This window comes from Fundulus heteroclitus, chromosome 20, assembly GCF_011125445.2.
Source record: "Fundulus heteroclitus isolate FHET01 chromosome 20, MU-UCD_Fhet_4.1, whole genome shotgun sequence".
NCBI lineage: Eukaryota > Metazoa > Chordata > Actinopteri > Cyprinodontiformes > Fundulidae > Fundulus > Fundulus heteroclitus.
The window spans coordinates 10557223-10579444 of record NC_046380.1 but is presented as its reverse complement, the minus strand read 5'-3'; the positions used below and the strand labels follow the sequence as shown (position 1 = coordinate 10579444).

Below are 22222 nucleotides of genomic sequence, written 5' to 3'. Positions count from 1 at the left end.
ATGTCTGCAAATCAAAGCCAAAGTGTACAAATTCATGCAAACGAACTTGGCTGCAGAGGCCGGGATTTCGACAGATGTATACTGATCAGGTATAAGATTAAGATCACAAGCCCAATGCCGTGTTGGGGCTCTTTGCTGCCAAAACAGGCCTGGCTCGTTGAGGCATGTGGTCCACTAGACTGACGAAGGTGTGCTCTGCGTTCTGCCACTGCTGCTGGAATATCCTTTAAGCCTCGTTAGCTACAATGTGAGGCCTCCATGCTCTTTGGATAGCGCATCTTATAGAGCAGGGGTGTCAAACATACGGCCCGCGGGCCGGATCCGGCCCGCCGAACAATTTAGTCCGGCCCTGTGGCTAAATGCATTATAATTATATAAATTTAAAAAATTTTTTTTTATTTTTTTTTATTTTTTAAATTTTTATTTTTTTTTCTCCCAGTGTCCTGTCTGGCAATGTGGCAATAAGATGCCACAAAGAGCTCATCAGATTTGACTTTCACAAGTGGACAAGATAAAAGATAGAGAATGATAAAACAATTATTGAAAAAAAAACATGTACTTCGTTTAATTGAAAATCTGCAGTTCCTATATTGTCCACGAGGGGCGCTGTGTTTTTATTAGCAGATTAAGCTTCATGTGTGGAAAAATTCAAATCATTTCTTAATTTTTATCTGTTTGATGTATTTTGTCATGCAGGACAGTGTTTTTAAGTTCCAAAAAGTGTGAATAAATGTTTTTCAACATTGTATAATCACTGTGATCAGTTTTTATGCATAATGCACAAATAAATGTTTAACTGAGTAAAAGTATTGTTGAAATTGCACATACTTTTCTTAAAAACGCTGAGGTTATTCATAATATATTGTGTAAAAGTGAAATTAACTTAATATAAAAATCAACAACAAGTCCACATTTATTAGTTCTATTTAATCTTGCAATGAGTTAACTCGTGTGGCCCTCTTGAGATCAGGTTAAGCTGAATGCGGCCCCTAAACCAAAATGAGTTTGACACCCCTGTTATAGAGGCTTGATCTGATTAAGATCTAAAGAGGCCCAGTCGACACCTCAAACAAACAGTTTCGCTTTGTTAACGCGTGCATTATGCTGCTGAAAGATGCCACAGAACATAACTGCACTCAACCGTCCATGTGACGTAAAAGAAAGTGTGACTCACCAGACAAAGCCACCTTCCTCCAGTTCTGATACGTTTTCATTGACTGATCTGCAGCTGTGCGGCCCTATATTCAACCAACTTGGATGTTCTGTCCTCAAACCTTTGTTTCAGAACCCAAAACCTCGCCAACTATGAGCCTGTCACTGGTTCACAGCTGTCCCTTCCTTGGACAACCTTTGATAGGTGCTAAACACTCCAGACTAGGAACACACCATAAGAAGCAGCAGTTTTAAAGATGCTCTGACCCAGATGTCTGGCCATCTCAATGTGGCCCTTATCACAATTGGTATAATCTTTATGCTCGACTGTTTTTCCTGCTTCTAACGCAACAGCTTTGAGGACATAACCTACTGACTACAGCAACAACGATGAAGAATGAATCAGTGTCAGCGCTTTGTTGGTCATAATGTTATGCCTGATCAGTGTAGGGGCCAGAGGCTTTTCAGCAATGGCCGACTTAGGTTAGAGTACCTGTTCAGTTAGGGGCCACATTTTTTGTAAAAACAGAAAGAAAAATCATACTCTTCTTATGGACTGTGGAGGCTTATAAAATAGGAAACATATGAGCCATGTCCAGAAGACTCCCAATGTGATTAAAAGTACAATATTTGTTTTTAATTAAATTATTATTATTATTTAAAATTTTTTTTGTCAATTCCACATCAAAAGAGTAAGCGGGTGTTACAAACTCACTGGCTGCTGTGGACCTTCTCCTCCCAGAACCCGGAAGCCGAAGCCCGTCTCGATGTCTCTCTTGAGAAAAACATCTATGTCTTTGGTGTGAGGCTCTGTGGATGAGAAGAATTCCACCACCGCTTAGGGTATAGCTTTTAGGCATTACAAGGACGTCAAAAGCAGCTCGTATCCGCCAACAACACTCACGCCTGCTCTCCAGCAGGGCTTTGGACTTCAGGTACATCTCCGTGGCGTCTCGCTTGGGGGAGTCAGACGAGCGCAGGGTGCTCGTGTTGGAGTGGTAAGGCAACGCCTGGGGAGTTGCGTCCGCGATGGCGTCTAGCGTCTCCGTGCTGGCCGTCATCTCCTGCCTCTGTTGACAAATACAGGTGGGCTCATAACTACATGCTGCTATACAGCCAATTATTGTATATATATATATATATATATATATAAAAAAGGACACACTCCATGCGCGACTCCTCTTTGTATTGTTGTGTGCTATTATATCACACACTTTTAATGAATGTCTGAGCACCTCATTATCTTTGACAAGTGTCCAGGCATCAAACGGCGTTAGATAAGAAAAGCTAGAAAGGTCATTTTTAATAACGTACATCACCCCCCCCTCGTCATATTCCTCCTATTGTTTAAAGGGGTAAGGGGATCTGAGTGTATTATAAAATCCAAGAGAGAAAGTAAAGATTTCCCCAAGGCTGTTATAGGCCTTCTCAGCATGAAAAGGGCACCCTCTTTATCTAAAACTGTTGTATTAATAATACCACCAAATCTAAAGAGGCTCATCCAATCCTCATTACCACCGCAATCCCCAGACAATAACCCAAAGAATATGAATAGCGAACGGAGGTAATTAAGACAGTTTTTTTTTTTTTTTTTTGAGAACAAACAAAAGAAGGCGGCCAGAGAGATAATCAATATTCAAATTTATTGCTATCATTTAATTTAACGCAGCAGAGGCTTAGTGGTTAAGCTGAAGGACAAAATGTTTTGTAATCAAATTGAGAGATTTGCCCTCGTGGGGAAAGAATGGGTATAGGAACGAGAGAACGATGCGTTTATACCCACCGGCTTCAGAGACTTCACCGGAGACGTCTGACCTGTGGTGAGAGGAAGACAGACAAAAAGAGAAGAGTTATCATTAATTATGATCACATTTGGAGCAGCGGCTCCCCCCCCCAAAAGCTCCAGCAGATGGCACTGTCTCTCTGATGAAGAGAGCAGCAACAGGAAGTGTAAAAATAAACCAGTGAGCTACTTAAAACTCAAGAGGAGTGCTCGCTAAAGAATGCTCCATTAGGGAATATTTAGCCATCCATGAGATTAAAGATACGTATGGAATATAGTGTTGGTTCATCACATTCTGAGCCGAGGACATACTCAAAACGGTGAAGCTGAGAAAGCAGGTGAGGGCCCGGGTGTTTCATGCATATAATTCCACCGCCGATAATTCTTCTTTTTGCTTTACAGCACACCCACATATTTCAACTAAAGCACTCAGATAGTTCCCTATAGATCATCTCGCGCAGCTCCGCTCCCCATCTCCCATTCCCTCTCAACTCCCTGCATTAATCGAATTAACAAATACTCCTCTGAAGCTTGCAGCCCTCTGGGCACGGGTGAACACTTGGCCAGATCTGAGGTTAATGGAGCCTGATGTGCCATAGAGACGGATATATATATATATATATATATTTTTATGCGCCGCTGTAAAATGTCCTAATCCGGCATCGCTGTCACCAGAACCTGAAAAATGGGGCGTTTGCTGCGCACCCAAAACACGCCCTACTGCACCCTGCTGCCACCTCCACCCAGCTCTGTCCTGTATTGTCTTCAGTAGAACTCGCCGCTAACAAACACGCAGTCCAACAGGGAGCCTCCTCTGAGCTACAGGCCGTTGTCTAACGAGGGTTAAAGATGCCGTTTGCTCTCCCGTCCAGCAGCCTGGGTGAAGCCGAGCGCCAGATCTGCTACAGCAGCGGGAGTCATGCAGTGGAGCAGGACATGACCATTGTGGCGCAGCGGTTAGTGTGAGCAGCCTGGGCGCTCGGGCAATGAGGGACGACGGTCCAGGCGTGGCTCGGGGCAAGGAGGACCCAGCGGAAGTTCCCTTCTTAGCAGTTTAGCCATGGATCCTTTATGGGCTACGGATAAATAGGCACGCAGAAACCCCCCACGCTCTGCTGATGATCAAAGCCGATCTGGGGTTCACCGACTTGAGCAGGGAGTCCCTCGGGCGGCCACGGAGAGATGTAAGAGACGTTTAAAGCGAGCCTTCCCTCCTCCCTCAACACTTACGTAACTCCCCCTCTCAGACTTGCAACAGAGGCATTATGCCTTGCTTACAAGTTGCCTTTATGCAAACCAGAGCAAACGTTGGAGAAATGCTTGGGACGTGCAGCCTGTCTACGTAGAGAAGTTGCAGGGGGGGTGGCATGAAACTTTGAGCAGCCTCTGCGGCGGCTGCAGCAGTGAAGTTGGGTCTGTCCAGCAGAAAGGAGCTGCGGGGCCCTCTCCAGTGGAAGCTTCGAAACACACTGCAGACGTGGTGGCATACTTTCACAGATAAAGTGTTATCACTCAGTGCTCCTAAAGCAACCGCAACAGGATCTCACCTCCCATCAGTATCAGCACTCTGACCTCACCTCCAAGCAGCACTGCAGCATTAACAGACGGAGCAAATTATGCACGACAAAAAATAATAATAATAATATGGGGACAGGAAATAAAATGAATAAAAGAAAAAGGTTTAAAATAAATGATAGAATAACAAGAAAAACAACAACACGGACACATAGGCAATCAGTCTGCTGGATACGGAAAAATTAGCAGTCCAACATCTTTCACCAGATCGACTGGGCTATAGAGAAATAGCACAAATCCTGCTCAAGCTATTGGTCTTAATAGATTACAGGGGAGGTTAGACTGCCTGGAAGCAAAATATGAATAAACGAGGAATGACTCAAAGTTCCAGGATAGTACAGCACAGTATATAGATATAAACAAGATATCCAGATGGAAATTAGACACAGAGATGTAGGGCTGCTTTAGGCTCTCACCTCCTCTCAGCACCAGAACGTTGACCTCGCTGCCCACAGGAAAGTCTTTCAGGATGTCCACCACTTGCGCGTGACTAAGAGTTTGGACGTTTTGCATGTTGATCTCCTTGATCACGTCTCCTTTTTGCAGCCCACGGCACCACTGGGCGTCCAAGATCATCTTGACCTTCTGGCCCAGGGGGCAGTCGGCGATGGCGAACCCAAATCCTCCGGGCCCCTTCACCAGCGGCACGCTCACCAGCTCCGGCTGCAGCATCCCCGCCGCCCCTTCTCCCGGCTCGGGCTGCCTGCCGTTGGGCAACGCAGCCACGACGGGCCGCCCGCTGGCGTCTGTGGTGACGTAGTGAAGTTCCTGCGAAGAGCCGTGCAGGACGTCGCCTTTCACCAGCAGGGGTTGACCGTTGATGAGCGGCACCGCCGTCACCACCTCCCCGCCGTGGAGGGTCTGCTGGGACTGATTGGCTGGCGGGGGAGGGGGAGGGGGAAGAGGGTCGTCGCTGTTTAGATCCACGTCAGGAGGAAGCGGGTACCCGCGACAGAGGACCATGTCTACGTATTGGTTGATGGGGATGGACTGGAACATCTGCACCACCTCTGGATGGGTCTTTCCCAGCACACATGTCCCGTTGATTTCGACGATCACGTCCCCTGTGGCAAGAAAAAAAAAAAAAAACAATTAAAAGGAGGATTTTTTTTCTCCCCCTCTCATGCTCAACGTACATGTCACTTCTCAACAATTCTTTGAAAAAAACACTTTGCATTTTCCTCGGATGTGTAGTTCCTCTGGAATCTCCTTATCTATTACTTTTTTTCCATTTTTGCAACTCCCTTTAGTGCTTTTATTTCAGTTTTTTATCTCATTCACTCATTTTTATCCCACCTACACTTCCTACACTGCACACCCAAGCAGTACTCCAGTTACAAATGAAAAGAGATGAGAAGAAAATAGATTTCTTTCACATAATACTATTCAAATCACCCGCCCCCCCCTACACACACACGCACACACACAAACGCACGCACGCGCACACACACACACACACACACACACACTTGTTTAAAGTACCGTGCCTTGACTTCCATTGACTTCCATTCATTTCAAAGCCTTTCTATGGCCTAAACCTAAACCTAAACCTAATTGACACCTTAGTGAAAAACCTAACCCCTAGCCCAAAAAAAAAGTGATGACCAAAAAAGCAAGTCCTTACTTTACATTAAAGTTCTCACTTTACTAGTAAAATGAGCACAAAATATTGTCACTCAGCTGTAAGTACAAGAACACACACATACCATGCCAGACTTACAGCTCATGGTGTCGGAAAAATAAAACAAATCTTGTTGTATAATAAGTTTCAAGTGTCCCACAGTTCCTCATAACAAGACAAGACAACTAAAAGCAGCTAGCCAAACACACGTTTAAAATTAGTTTTAAGCTGCTTTTTGAAAGGGACCATTAAGTCCACAGAGGAAATCAAAAGCTACTGTACTATAAAAAAGTGTTTTATTTTCTTTTTTTAATCACACTTAAATGTTTAAGTTTGTCAAAAAAAAGAAAGAAAAACAGACAAAAAATCGTCTAAATAATTACAAGGTACAGTTTTCAAATTGAGGTTTCATTTATTATAGGTGAACATATTTACAAGGCAATGTAACCTAAAATGAAAAAGCAACAAGCCTCTAATTCTAATAACTGGTTGTGATATCCTTTGCAACAAGAGCTGCTAGGGGATGAATTTCACTCCTTGTTTTTTTTCTTGCATGATTACATTAATTCATCCACACTGGGAGGTTCTCAAGCTTCACTGACCTGTTTAAGGTCATGGCACATTATCATTTTAGTCAACTTTGACTAGGTCACTCCAAACCCCTTTTTTGTTAAACAGCCATATGGATGTGAATTTGCCAGGGAGCTTTTGGATCATTGTCCTGATCAGCGTTCCTGCTGCAGAACTCAGAATTAAGGTCACAAACCAATGGCCAGACATTCTCCTTCAGGATATTCTGGCAGAATTCATTGTGTCATCTATTAATGCGATTCATCTGGATCCTGAAGATGCAAAGCAGCCCCAGACCATCACACTACCACCACCTCCATGACTGTCTGTTGGTAAGAGTGTTCTGAAATTATGTATTTTTTTTTTTTTACTAGAAGCGATAAGAAGCACATCTTCCAAAAAGTTACACTTTGTCTCATCAGTCCCTAGAATCTTTTCCTAAAAGATTAGGGGGTCATTCATAAAAGATTTTTGTGAAATGTGATTATTATCACCTCCTTGATAAACTTATAGATGTTAGTGACATTATCCTACATCTGTTCTTGAATTTGTGTACATCACGGCACTGCTTCATGTTGTCCAACAGGCTTTATTTTGTTGATTTCCTAACTCTATAGGTCAGGCAACAATCCTGCATGGGCGTGGCTAGGGGAATATTCTCACAATTTGGTTAATAACAGCATCGACTGCTTTGTCACATAGGGTCAGGGTGGTTGAGATAGATTTTTTCCCTTAATAATTAAAATCTCCACTTGAAAACTGCTGTCTGAATTGACTCAGGTTATCCTTGTATGAAATCAACATTTGTTTGATGATATGATAAATGTAAATTTAACAAAAACAACTAAAGCAGAATAAATCTATAAGAGGGCAAATATCTTTTCAAAGAGCTGTAAACTATAAGAAAGTTCAATAATAAGACAAATAGTTTCCATCACCTCAAGGTGACGGTTTGTTAGGGCTGTGCACAAAGACTGCAGTTTTTTTCTTCATCACGTTTGCGTCTCAGCCAGCCAATGTTTAATATACGGTAAGAACCTGTATTCTATATATAGCTTATAAACATTCTGAATAAAACACTGAATGCCATCTGTGGAGTGGTGATAGTACATGACCTTAAAGCCGTGCGCACACCACATTGTTTGTTTGGGGAAAACTGAAAAGCTTTGTTGCATTTCTATCATTTGTGTTAACCACGTTTTCTCTGGAAATGACATGATTTTACAACGGGTCTGAGAGTGCAAAGCTTTGAAAACATCCCGGTCTCCATTGCTGTGTGCGCAGGAAAAGCATAATCTGAGAGAACGGGCGGAGGGGAAATCCTAAACCAGAAATAAGGCACAGAAAAAAACTCCCAGTCTATAATTTTCTTATAGGTTTTGTACTGCATAAGTTTCAAAGAATTTTCTGCAATTTGCAGGAACCGCTTACTGATCTTTCTGTCGGGTAAATTAGATTTTAATATGCACCCCTTTTTTTTGCCTTTCGCCCGTTTTGTTTTGCAATGAAGCTGATAAAGTTGGGTTTGCTCACCAGACGCCATCTTGTTGTCCTGGGCGGCAGGGCCGTCGCTAAGCACGTTTTTCACCTGCAGAAACTCGTCTGTGCGGTCACCTCCGATGATGGTAAATCCAAAGCCCTGGGAGCTTTTCTTCAGAGCTGTGTGGTACATCTCCCCCTTCAGCTGGCCAGGGTCTGCGGTGAAGCCAAGCATTCCTCCCTTACCTGCGCACAAATCGGACGTCTGAGGGAATGGAACCTCGCAGCGACAAAAGATTAACAAATTGACATCCCTCTAGACGGACTGCAACGTTCAACCATGTCTGTGCTCAAACTTAATTGCACATTGCGTGGCAAAGAAAAAAAAAAATCGACATATTAATCAGTCATTATCTAAATGATAGACGTGATGTATGTTTAAGCACAATAAACCCATCAACAGAAGCGTTTTTGCCTGGCCCTGTTATGAAAGCCCACACACAGATGAAGTGATAAAATTATAGCTTTAGAAGCTAATTTTCTTGGCTCCTTTCATTACCAAACCATAGAGCAGAACACGCGTACAGTACCTCTGACACTATCTAATTTAGCATATTGTCCTTTTATCCCCTTCTCAATTTAATAAAGGGTTATGGAATGGTAAAGCTGTGAGACTGTTGTGATTGTTTGCTTTTTATAACTTGAGTAAGGAACGGCTAAAGGTCAGCAGCGCCATCAATAAGGACCAGCACCTCTGCTGCCGCATAAGCAACATGCGAGATAACCAACTCTCACTGAGCTGAGGATCCTCCTTATCTAGCAGCGCTGTAGTATCAAGATTTTGGTTCATGGACACATGTTTTTCTTTTTTTTCCATTCTCTGCCTGACGTAGCCTTGCTGCATTATTGTTCGACTCAAAAACAGAAAGAAACAGTAAAGGAAGGCGGTGAAAGGATGGTTCTACAATTCTTCAGCTGAATTCTGTAGTAAAAGCGTGTGGTGAGGCTGTCAGCTACAGTATCATAGAATGGTATTCATAAACCTTGAAACTTGGGAGGAATAAAAATGACGCATTGGTTTTCATTTTTCTTTTACAAGTAAAAAGCTCAAAAGTGCGGTGTACATTTGTATTCAGCCCCTGTGACTCAAAACCCACCTTTTGCCCTTTTTACAGCTGAGAGCCTTTTTGAAACTTGGTCTCTTCCAGCTTTGAAGCTCTAGAGACTGACCTTTTTAAATCTCTCCTTTGCAAAACAGCTCAAGCACAGTCACACTGGATGGAGAAGAACAATTTTCAAACCCCGACACAGATTTTACAGCTGCTAGTGAAGATTCTCAGTTATCCAGGTCATGGTCATTCCAAAAAAAATTAAAAAACAAAGCAACTGGACTTGTTTTCCGTAGTTGAAGACGTTTCGCTTCCTCTCCAGGAGGCTTTCTCAATTCAAAAAGTCTGGAGTAATGTGCAGTACCAAGCTTTATACTACTACCTAACCAAGGCCTTGTAATGGCTTACATGGATAACATGCAAATTCAACCGAAACAGGTCCACCCCCTTAGTACGACTGCCCATTACTAAGGGGTGGACCTGTTTTAGTTGAATTTGCATGTTATCTAAGCCATTACAAGGCCTTGGTTAGGTAGTAGTATAAAGCTTGGTACTGCACATTACTCCAGACTTTTTGAATTGAGAAAGCTTCCTGGAGCAGAAGCGAAACCTCTTCAACTACAGAAAAACAAGTCCAGTTGCTTTGTTTTTTACTTGGAAAGATTTCACAGCTGCACATAGTTCTGAACTTTGACTGGGACATTCTAACACGTGAACATGCTTTGATCTAAACCATTTCATTGCAGCTTTTGCTGTATTCCTCTGTGCCGGTCTTACTACGACGTGAATGTCTGCCCCAGCTTCAAGTCTTTTGCAGCCTCTCCCCTCCATATTTCCATCAAATCTTATTCCTGCAGAGAAAGAATTACCCCACAGCCACCACCATGTTCCACAATGTGCAAGGATGAGTTCAGGGTAATAGATAATGTTTTACATGTAGGCCAAAATGTGATAGGGGTACACATTTTGAAAGCGCTTCACAGCTTTTTTATACAGAGATCAAATTATATACCAGGTGACTTTTTACCTTTTCACTAATTAGGTGACTTCTATAGGCAATTAGCAGAACTGATTTGTATTTAGGGGCATCGATGAAAAGGGCTGAATACATATGTTTGCCAAAGTTTTCAGGTGTTTAATTGCATAGAAATGGTGAAAACTATGCCTTGTTTTCTGTCGACTTAACAATTAGGTCGTAATTATGCAGTCTCTCTTAGAACTAAAAAAAAAAATACATTAACGTTTGTGGTTTTAACATGATACCATGTGTAAATGCAAGAGGTATAAATCCTGTTGCAAAGCATTGCAAGCTTGTCAGTTATAGATGAAGTTGCAGTGACTTAAATAAAATAAGAAGGATTAAAATAAGGAAATTAATCAGATTAAATACAATAAATCTAGGTAAAGCTTTATTCTAAAACCAGTGTGTTTGTTTGCGATGAGCCTGCAGTCTCAGGTAGTGGCATAATATGTCACTCCTCCTTCCTTCAACAAAGCCCACATTAGTCTGTTTTAAGCCCCGTCGCTCCGACTAAAAAATGTAAGCTTGTATGTAAATGTCATTAATACACGGACTACAAGTCTGAATAATTAATTTGTGCATTTTACTTAGTTTCAAACGTTATATTAGTAAGAGTTATCCATTGCTTTTCTAGTTTTCAAGTGGACCAGAAAGTAATCACGTATAGAAATAGGAGGACAGCTATTGTAGAAATCACATTTTGAATGTACGGTTTAAATTAAATTTCAGAGTATTTGCTACACCTGATAATTATATCTATATATAGTAATCGCTATAGGAACTGAAATCCTGTATCTTCCCAGTTTGGTTTGTGTATATCCTGGATTTGCTTCAAATTAGTATATGCTTTCCCACATTTAGTTCTCAACTTCCTGTTCTGGCTGGTCTAAATAACAACTCCACACCTCTAACTCGCTTCCCTCTGCTCCCATAAACACTCAATAACTTTCAGAGTGTGAGAGGAATTTAAATGTAGACCCTCTTAAACTCTCATACGGTTCAGCAGGCTAAAAACACCCGGCGCCGAATGACTGCAAAATGTAAATGATCACAGCCAGAGAGGACTCCAGATGTCCAGCGCTGCTGTACGGATCAAGCGACGCGTATTTACATAATTACATTCACGTTGCTTGATAAACTCTAGATGAAATATTTTTAACACTCCTTGCAGAGAGTCCTGAATATCTGGTTGATAATTCATTTGTATTAGAAAAAAAAAAAACGCATAAGTAAAGAAGAAGAAGGAAGTGAGCATGAACTTCTGCAAGCCCGGACTTGTTTCGGAGGGTTCAAAGAAGGTCTCTTGGGTAAAATTTGGAGATTATAAGCCAGAGGCAGACAAAAATTATTTCCACCCTGTCAAGCAGCCATGATGTTTGACTGTTAATATGCAAGATGTCTGAGGAGGTCTACTCCCTGGCTTTAATTATTATGCATGAGAAAATCTATCCATTGACAACTTTCTTAGGAACACCTATTCAGTTGCTCGTTACCACAAATAGTTAATCAGCCAATCAAATAGCAGGAGGGCTATGCACTTAGGCATCTAGATTTGGAGATGGTGAATTGCTGAATATAAAAAGAAAAATATTTAGGTCGCTTTGAAGGCAGCGTGGCTGTTTGAGATGTATTACTCTGGGAATTTCAGGAAATGCTGATCTGGGATTTCCATGCACAGCCATTTCTTGTAGGCAGACACCTTAAAAGAATATGAATATCATAAAAAAGTTAAATATTATTTGTCACTCAATTTAGATAGTGAAGCTCATCGACTATATAGATTGTTTACACATCAAGTGACATGTTTCAAGCTTTTATTTCTGGTTATTTTTGATGATTATGGTCAATTTCGGGAGATGTGTGTATATTCTGTTTTGTTATTAATGGTTTGCGTTAGTGGTGTAATACACTTTGGGCTTTGTGACCCTTTGGGGAATCATCTGACGTCCAAGTCCGCCTACCTGTAGAGCTTAATCAGCCCAAACTCCAAATATTTAAGTATTTTAAACATATTTATTCTCAAATATGGGCATGGTCTTGTTCAAACATTTCTACACATCAACAGCTTCCAAGTGGTTCTAAAGCTATGTAATATATCTATGCCTGCTAACTGTTTTATTCCTTGAAAAAAAGAAAATCCAACCAAATTTCCAGAGAGGTCTGTACTTTCCCCTCTGTGATGTTTTTAGAATGTAACAAAATCTAATGATTTCTGAAACTGAGGAAGATTCTTTGTTTTCTGATTACCAAAGTAAAAATAAAAATTACACATTTCTATTTATTTTTTGATTGAAATGTAGAGAAATCGTACCAAACTGTGGCTTTTAATCCAGGAAGCAGACTATGATGTTTGTGTACCATGACACACCTAAATGATACTGTATATTTTACAGTGAAAGTACACTGAGAGTCACCACATAGCTTAGAGAAAGCCTTACATCGTTTCATAATGCTCTATTGATATAAGTGCCAGTTTATATTCATATATTCATATCATATCTCTGTTAGTATTAATCATCTCCAAAGTAAAAAAAAAAAAAAGATTTAAGGGATGTAATTTCTAAGAAAAACTGTAAAAGTCTTTTGTAGCCTGAGGTGTAACCGCCGACGCCTCGGTTTCATCATAGCAACTGTCTGGCAGCTCAGCAGGTTGCGTAATCAGTAATCAGCAGTGAGATGGCGGTTTACTCGGTCCCAACACACCTGAGCAGAGAGACGCCTGAATATGCTCGGCCTCTTTAACGGGATGTTCCACCAGCTGTTGACACATGCACCGCTAAATGGCGGCCTCCTCCCCCTGCGTTCCTTCTTTTACGCCTCTGAAACCATGCCAGCGCTGCAAGCTTGTCTCACTCCACACTGATCAGCAGCTCCATCACCCGTTATACATCCATTTTAATAGAAACAGGCTCGTTGCATGTTTGTTGTCGAGAAAACAAATTGTCAATTAAATAAAATTAAAAAAAGACAGGCCGTGACTTGAGGGCTGAGAAATATTTGTGTTTTGTGAACACACTAAAGAAGACAGAAGTGATTTGTGACGACTTGTTTGTATATGAGGCGTCCCGACGGCTGACGCATTCGGCTGACCTTGCATTAAACGATGACTCAATCTGCTTCCCATTGTTTCTGGGAAGCATAATCATCGAAGCAGGCCAACAGCGCTGTCACCCTCTAAACACAGCAAAAATCACGTAAATAAGGTTATTTTAATATTTTGATAAATCAAGCTCATTCAATCATGAGCACATCAAATGAATTAGCACAGGGAAAATGAAACATTACTAATGTTTGTTTTTGCTGATTAAAACAGTAAATATATAAAAAAACTTCATAATGTTTATTCATAAAAAAAACAAAAGAACTTTGCAGACAAAGTCGGTCTTGCGAAGAAAACTGCATTAAGTAGTTTGATCGTCTCGGAAGATTCAAGTCTAACAGGAATTTCTCGATTTTCTTTCCAATAAGAGTCACGACGGCGGAGCACGTCAGAACTCGCGCTGAATTGATTACAAGTAGACATGAACGTGCAAGTCTTAAAAACCCGGGGGCGTTGTCAAAGCCCAACAGAAAAAAAAGTGCAAGGTTGCACCCCGATTTAATGCTTTTACATGTTATTTTTTACCATACTAGTCTACTGCAGGACTCCAAGGACAAGCTTGGAAAAGAGATTTTAACAATTTATTTTCAGATAATCTCAAAATGTAAAAAAGAAAAAAAAGTGCAGTCCGTCTAAAGTTGCAAGTTCTCACAACAGGACACATTATCTCCTATAGCGTCTGCAATTATTGCAAGCTGAAAGTATTTGTTTTCATACATATCATTAAGGTACATTTCCCACAGGTGCTTTTGAGAGGAACAACCGCGTCTTATTCCAGCCACTGTTAAATACAGGCTACAGGTAAATGAGTCATAATAGCCAGTATAAAACTGCTCATATAAGCAGCATTTGTGGAATAACGACGGTAGATCTGCTGTTGCATTTTTGTTCACTGGAGCAGAGGAAAGACGACAGCAGCAGGAGACTACCTGTACCAGCCCATGCCAAGTCTGAGTAAAACACCTCATGGAGCGAGAGTCGGAGAGCAGTCAGCGTCAAAACTTAATACCCCCTAATTTGTGTCGTGCTCCACCTCTGAAAATATTCAAATTATTATCTGTTGCTTTTTTTAAGAAAGTCTGCAGACAGACAGTCAGCAAAGCAACAGGAACCAGCTCCAACTTCAACTTCAACTGGGAATTAATTTAAAATTTGTGTTAATGAAGTGAACAACAATATCTTTACTGACATCCTTTATTATGGGCAGAGTGATTTGAAGCCCCTAGACTGTAAACAGTCGGCAGAATAAACAAGTCCTGTGCAAAAAAACTTTTCTATGAAAATTACATAGATTACACTAAATTGTTATAGTATTGATAAGTACATTTATTTATTTAGACCTTAAAACAATCTTGTCATAAATGTTATGGTGAAACGGAAACAATATGTTTTATTATCTACTAATGATTTTGTAATACTTTGGTAATAACAATGTATGTTTGAAGTACGCTTTGTTGTTTTTATTTTTCAGGCAATTGGATCAGCATTTAAATGCAAACTGTTTGGTTGCTGTGCCGCTGTTGCTTCAACTTTTATTGTTGATAGGAAACCTTAAACTGTAATTTCAGTGAACGCGTGCCCATTTCTGGCAGCTGTGCATTTACAGATTGGAACAACAGTGGCATAGTTTCGCAGGTGTGGAGTGTGTTGCTGCTCTCATTGCTGTAAACCCTAAATAGCAAATGGTGTTTTTTATTTGCTCATACAGCACAGTTTCCCCTATTGTATAAGGCTATTTGAAAAAACATTTTTAACATCTTTAATTTTCTTTTGAGGCTTTTTGTTTCTTTATAACAAAATAAGGTTCTATTACCCAGGAGTCAGCATCCTGCTTGCATATTAAATAGATCAAATGCACACAAACTAAAGCATTCATTTCTCTTAATTTTGTTGATTATGGTTTAGAGCTAGTGAGAACCCCAAATTCACTTTCCCGGAAAATCAATAAATTTGAACTTTTAAAGACAGTTTTAATGTCAGCCAACTAAACAGTATGTCCATCACTCAGTACTTAGTTAGGGCTTCTTTTGTGTAAATTAACTTATCAGTGTTGCATGAGGCGATTATTCTGCCGCTCTGCTAAGGTGTTGAGGAAGCTTCGCAGTAGCCGCCTATCAATAGGGGGCGCTAGGGCTCCTATTAAATAACTTGGACCAGACAAACCAGACTTAAAGATCCAGCAGCAGGCAAGACCATGGATGAATTTATCTTCAAGTACAGTTTATTGATGCTCTGTAATTCCCAACGTCTAGTGGGCCCCCCAGAACTTTTGCTATCACCGTCCACCACTGAAGCTCAGGCTTCATTGATAGCGGCTCATCTACATTGTTGGGTCTAGTGTCTCTCGTCTTCCTCTTGATGATGCTCCAGCTCTACATAGTTCAGGTCAGGGGAGTTTGCATTCAACCAGTTATTGGTACGTTTGGTAATATGGGTAGGTGCTAAGTCCTGTTGGAAAACAAAATCAGTATCTTCATATGTTTTATCAGCAGAAGGAAGTGCTGTAAAAGGAATGTGTCTGATCTTGTCTTTGATTTAAGAGCAGTTTAAGCACAACAAATACAACAGTTGTAACCCATGTCTAGGATGCGTAGCACATTGGCTCCAGCCTCAGTTCACATTTCATGGATTTCCTCCAAACTTCTGAACGCAATTTGCTTTAGTCCTCTTCATTGCTGCAGCTTTCACTGTTGATTTGTTTAACCTTTTTTTTTATTATACTTTACCCTTCCTCTAAACTTTACAATAATAAGTCTGGAACACAGCACAATGTTAACGGGTCCTTAGCAATAATTTTTTTGTTGATTACCCTCCGGGTGGAGAACAACAATGACTGCTAGACAATGATCTGGTCATTAGTCTCCCCTTTGATTTTGGCCATAATATGACCACAGTAAAACATTTTTATTGGTTTTATGTAATATTAAAATTTTCTGCAAAAATTGGATTTTGGATTTTCATTAGCTGAAAGCCACAAGCAGCAAAGCTAACACAAAAAAAAGATTGAAGTACAGTATATCACCTTGCATTTACCGAATCTGTATCACACGAGTTTCACTTTTGAGCTGAATTTCCGAAATAAATCAACTTACTGATGATTCTCTATTTTCCTAGGTGTAGGAGACGGGTTAACTGATCTGCTGTTCTTACCTTGAGAAGGTGCCGCTGCAGCTTGCTGGATCACAGCAGTGTCTTTGCTTAGCTTCTTCTTTGCCTCCAGGACTGGGTTCTCAAACTGGGTTCTCTGATTGATGTGGCTGCAACAAACCGGTTCAGGTTTAAAACATGAGTGTCTTTCAGGCCATCTGTATTCTTACGTAGGGATGCTAAAGCAGCCCCGACACATTTTAGAAGCAACACAAACATGCGGCGAAGGCTAGGATGTACCGAGTCATTATCCGTGGAATGGCTTTTAGCCACTTAATATAGTAGGAAATGAAGCTCAGACTGCGAGAAGCGTTCTGTTCCTCCACAACAAGGGGAACAACTTGTCGCCCTCCTGGCATTAGAACCAGGAGCATTGTTTCAAAGGGAACTCATTTCAAACTAAACCCTGGCAGCTACAAGCTCCATCAATATGACATTGACTCTCCGTGTCCAAACAGTGCAAGTTTCCCTCTCTTGTCGTTTCTACCTCGAAGGTTTTCATCTGCAGCCCGAGCAATAAAACAACACGAGCTTTTCCCTCTGCCGTTTCATCATAGCGGCGAGCTGGCATTTCTTTCCGCCGCTCATTCTGCCGTTTCAATGCGTTCTGGGTAAAAATCATCCCCCCCCCCGTTTCATTTCCGTCCATTGCCGACGAAATGGCTGCCAAACTTAATGGCTATCCAGCTCATTTCCTACTGCGATGCTGAGTGCAGAAACATATCGCACACATATAAACAACATGCAATAATGCGCACACAGTGCATCGTTCAATGTACACAGACTGATTGCACACAACGCAGTGAGAGCCCAATCAATGGCGAGCTCACAGGCAGGCCGCAGCACAGAGTTTCCCTTTGCCACCGACCGATAAACAACAGAGAAATCCAACTCTTTCAGGTAAATGCTTCCTCTCTGCATGTTACGTAACTTGGCCCCTTCTCACCCAAGATGATGCTAAATCCATTTGTTTTATTTTTAGACAGAACTGATTCCTGCCAGTCTGCTCTTCATAAACACTAAGCAGTAAAAAAATAATCACATGAGCTCTAATCCTTTATGTACAGCTGGGTAAAATGTGAGGATGGCATTTTTTTAAAAAGATTTAATTTCAGAACACAACACTAATTAAACTTACTCAACATAGTAAGTGCCATATTGTGGGTCATCAATTTCCTCCCAGCCGTACGGTAGCTCTGGAGGAAGAAAACAATGTGTCATTATTTTGTGAAAAATGCACGTAACAACGTGGAAGGACGACCTCAATAAATAGATGGAATATTTATGACATGTCTGGGAATTGTAACCTGTTCCGCATAATGATCAGGCACAATTACATGCTGTCAGAGGAAAGGTTGATTATTTTCATACCCCGGTGGATTTTGTCTACTAAGTAATCACACACTGTTTGACATAGAAACACAGTTTAATTATGAAAAAGATTCTTTTTGGTTCTTATCGGAGTGGAGGACATTTTGTCCAAAAACACAACACATTTTCTCAATATATATATATATATATTGAGAAATATATATATATATATATGTATATATATATTTACATTGAGATATATATATATATATATATATATATATATATATATATATATATATATATATATATATATATATATATATAGGTGAAGAACTAAGTGTTCTTTCATGAAGTATATCTTCCTGAGCCTTATCACTTACACACCTGGTAGCAGAACTGTATAAATTTTGGGTAAAAGTCGACCAATCTAAACGTGACAAAAACGGGAAATACAACTGCTCTATGTTTAACTCGCCTGTATGTCCCTGTCGTTTTTTTTTCTTTTCAGAACCATTAATGGCACATCAGAGCGTGTGCCGATGACTTGTGGCACTAGCTGGAGGAAAACTGTGTCATTAGGAGATAGTTTCATTTTCTGAAAATAGCCGTTAGATAAAATGCTGCACTCAACCTCACCATGGCAACCTGAACCCATAGCAGATGGACAGCTGATAATCATCATCAGCGTATCTCATCTGTGTTATGTTTGCACAGAATTGAATCGTTTCAGATTAAACTTTTCAGCATTAAGCAAGCAACAAATGAATCAGCAATTTATCAATTCCCACTGCAACTTCTCCAGGAAATTTCCTGGTCAGCACTTGTTTTACTCCAGGTTTAAAAGATTGGCTTAAAAAAAAAAAAGTTAGCAGCAAAGTTTTTGCAATAAGTAGAGCACATTCCGGTAGTTTTTTTTTAAATAAGCAAGTAGACTGGAATGAATGATGCGCATCATTTCCTGATGAAAATATCGGGCAAAAGGAGAGAAAACAGAGAGAGAGAGAGAGAGAGAGAGCGACAAAAAAAGGCTCTTAATGCCACAGAAAGCTTGGAGTTGCCTTTCAGAAGCACCATGTAGGTTTTTGTTGTAAAAATCCATTAAAAACTTGCTGAAGGGTCCCACTCTTTCAAAAGGGGCCTCTCCGCGTTCTGTCTGCACTTAAAAACAACATTAGCATCCCGGGAACACGCAAGTAGCACATCCATGATTCCTTTAAGGAGGCGCCTGGTTCCAGATTTCACCACATTTAGGCCACCGTCCTGAGGGGGTTACTTTTAGGAGTCACAACCTCTCAAAACCAAGTTAAACACATAGACTTTATTATTCTGGTTAAAATGTTAGCCATGGATTACGTAACGCAGCAGAGCATATGGATAGATCTGGGCTAATGCATTTTTCTGAACACGTGCAGCGGTTAACAGAGCTATATAATATGCGTGAGTAAACTAGAGAGGCACAGTACGTACCGCCATCCTCACACTTCTCTGGGGGCTTTGCCTTCTTTGCCAAGCGGGGGTCCAACCACGTGGTTGTCTTTGTATTGTGACTGCGGAGCAGAAAAGCAGCAGACAGAAAAATATCAACAATATGGACTTGTACTAGAGGGGAAACAGGAGCTGAAGCAAAAGAAGTGACTAAAAGACTGCCAGGCTCAAGTTAGTGGACTTAACACAGACAGGCCCGTTGCTTTCTGTTCAGCTGTGTTTATGTTAAGGTGGCCTTTTCTTGGAGAATTACTAAATCCTCTGAATGTAAAACATGTCTCATTTTCCCTCAAATGGATTAAATATCTGGGGTGTGTAATCAACATGAAAATCTCAATAGTCTTCTAATAGCTCTGGAGATAAGCGGCTTACAGCCAAATATGAATGAAAGACAATCAAACACTAATGACCAGGCCTGAGAAATATATGTTTGCTTCTCAACGGCGCGAAGAGAAATGAAGCTGGTTTTGTGTAAAGGGCTTAAAATATCTCCCTGGAAAATCTAATATCTAGAACCCGTGCGACGTGGAGTTGAACAAGAACAAAAAATAACACTGAAGAGTTACGCTGTTTTCTTTAAACTTGTAAAATTCTCTTTGTTATCAAGAACAAACAAAAGCAAATTTTACCAAAGAGATCGTGCTATTCTTGCCAACCCAGGGATGATAAAAGAAATGGAATAAAGGACACAAAAGCATCATTTGCCAGGAATTTGTATTGCTAGTCATAAAAGTAAGCTTGCTACTTGTTATTAAATGAGATTAAACACTGAAACTACTTTCTAGCATCGCCTGCAACACATAACTCATTGTTGCACTTTGACAGACAGTTAATATGAATTAATTTCAACATCAGGCGAACAGACCAGGGCTGGAAAAAACACCTGATTGCAACTGAATATTGCAAAGTCACCGATAATGAACCTATATTTGCCATAATCACAAAGCTTCCTGCTCGCCGTATGACCTTCAGCATCTCAGCCACGATCATCTAAATCAGGTGCGGTCATCAAGTTTAGAAAGTCCATGCCGCTGACCAAAATCTATTATTTACATCCGGACTATAAGATGTATGCACTGCACTTTGAAATATATTAGCCTACATCCAGCCATTCGCCGTTTTGACCATATCAATCCTGCACATCGTGAATGTTTCAACAGATAATCCATTTGCTTAAACACAAATTAAACACACAACTTTCTCATTTTTATATACGTTCTTTCGAAACAGTTTCGTTTTATGTTATTTTGCTCTCGTCAGCGTGTTAGATGACAAGCTTTTCTCACATCAGCCCCGTCTCACTCACTCTATGAAGTAGACCATGCCAGTCTCGGTGTACGCCATCTCCCAGTTGTAAGGCAGGGGCTCCAGGCTGTCATCACGGGGAAGAGAGCTCCATGTACGGAAGTCCATGGCGCTGCTGGACTGATTGTAGCTGGGCACCGTTTTCCTCCAGTCTTTGTGCTCTAGAGAGAGTGGATGGACATGTTAAAAAAAAAAAATAGGGGGGGGGGGGTCTAAAAATAGACAAAAGAAACACAGCTAGAAGTTCGACCGCAGAAACACAGAGGCCAGCTACTTTATATTAGTGGCTGCAGGGGAGTAAAGGGAGAGGATATTCTGCTCATGGGATTTGCATGGAAGCGATGATATCCAGTATGTGCGTGTATGGGTCTGCCGAAAGGGTTGTTTTGCATTTCCCACAGCCTGCTGTTAGCCCCTTTGCCTATGTATATATGTATATTCCCCACAGCTTTCAGTGACAGAGGTGAGAATTCGCACGGACAGAGCCATCTGAGCTCAGAAGCCATTTTCTATTTCGCTATTCTTCAATGCCGTTTCCACTGACGCACGCTCATATTTGCAGACGTTTTAATGAGAGACCACAGTGTAACGAACATGAAACGTGCAACAAAGGACCCGGCTAATTCACTTAGCACTCAATGCTTTTATTTCTCAGAAGATGGTTATGAAAGATGAAAGACAAGAGCTTTTCATCCTTTCCTTTTTATGTAGAGCCAACCCTCCCAACAATGGAAAACAACTGCAAAAGATGTAACGTCCGACGCACACAACGGAAACATTTCAAAGCATTAATGTTTGCAAAATGAATTATTCTACATGGTTCCTAAGATTTATTTATTTATTTTTATTTTTTTTAAATCTGAAGACGCTGTTCTTCAGCAGCATGTTGGTGATGTGCCTCTTCTTGAGCGGTCTTCTTCTGCCTCCGAGATCAAAAACACACACTGGTGCCTCATCTTTACAGAGACAAAATGCACATGGCATGTTTGAAGAGGCGCGCTCGTCGTGCAGACACTTTGAGAACCAGCCTGAGGGAATGGCCCAAAGGAAAGTCGAGTTCATCAGCAGGGTTCAAAGCAGGGTGAGGGCCCGCTTGACGGTAGGGCTGTAGTTGATAACGACAGTCCGAGCGTTGATGAAGAGTTTAGAAAAACTGCGCTCACATTTTCCATGAACCTCTTTTTTTTTTTTTTTACATTCCACCAAGCTTGTTCTGTCCATCTATGGCTGGTCTGAGATCGCTCTGCTGCAGCACTTCGGCAAAGCAGCCATTTGTGACCGGTTTCTTTCCATAAAAAGAACTCCTGGATCATTTAGTGTTTGATTTCAATATGACAGAGCCGTTGGGTAAACAGACATCGGAGCTCTGTGAAGCCTTTGTGCAGCTGAGCAAGCAGTGTTTGAGCAGCTTCTGTCAAAACAATGTTTCATTCTTGAGAAATTATTTTCAGCTTGGACTTGCTTCACTGTTAACCCCAGTTCTCTGGCTGGGGAAAAAAAGAAAAAAAAAAAAAAAAAAAAACGGCAGGTATGTTGCAAAGCATGTAACCCACTTCTGTCA

General features: G+C 40.9%; 1 protein-coding gene across 4 annotated transcripts in view; it reads right to left on the bottom strand.

Moving 5' to 3' along the window:
- The window catches only part of LOC105928038 (membrane-associated guanylate kinase, WW and PDZ domain-containing protein 3), a 171814-nt gene that overhangs the window by 11090 nt on the left and 138502 nt on the right, over positions 1–22222 (bottom strand). For all 4 annotated transcript variants that reach the window (XM_012865109.3, XM_021317845.2, XM_012865107.3 and 1 more), the window contains exons 5-13: positions 20663–20822; positions 19339–19418; positions 17696–17753; positions 16561–16667; positions 8235–8426; positions 4927–5574; positions 2936–2967; positions 2057–2222; positions 1868–1962 (exon numbers count right to left, since the gene is read on the bottom strand). In XM_012865109.3, coding sequence (XP_012720563.2) covers positions 1868–1962; positions 2057–2222; positions 2936–2967; positions 4927–5574; positions 8235–8426; positions 16561–16667; positions 17696–17753; positions 19339–19418; positions 20663–20822 — 1538 coding nt within the window. The remainder of the gene's footprint in view (positions 1–1867; positions 1963–2056; positions 2223–2935; positions 2968–4926; positions 5575–8234; positions 8427–16560; positions 16668–17695; positions 17754–19338; positions 19419–20662; positions 20823–22222) is intronic.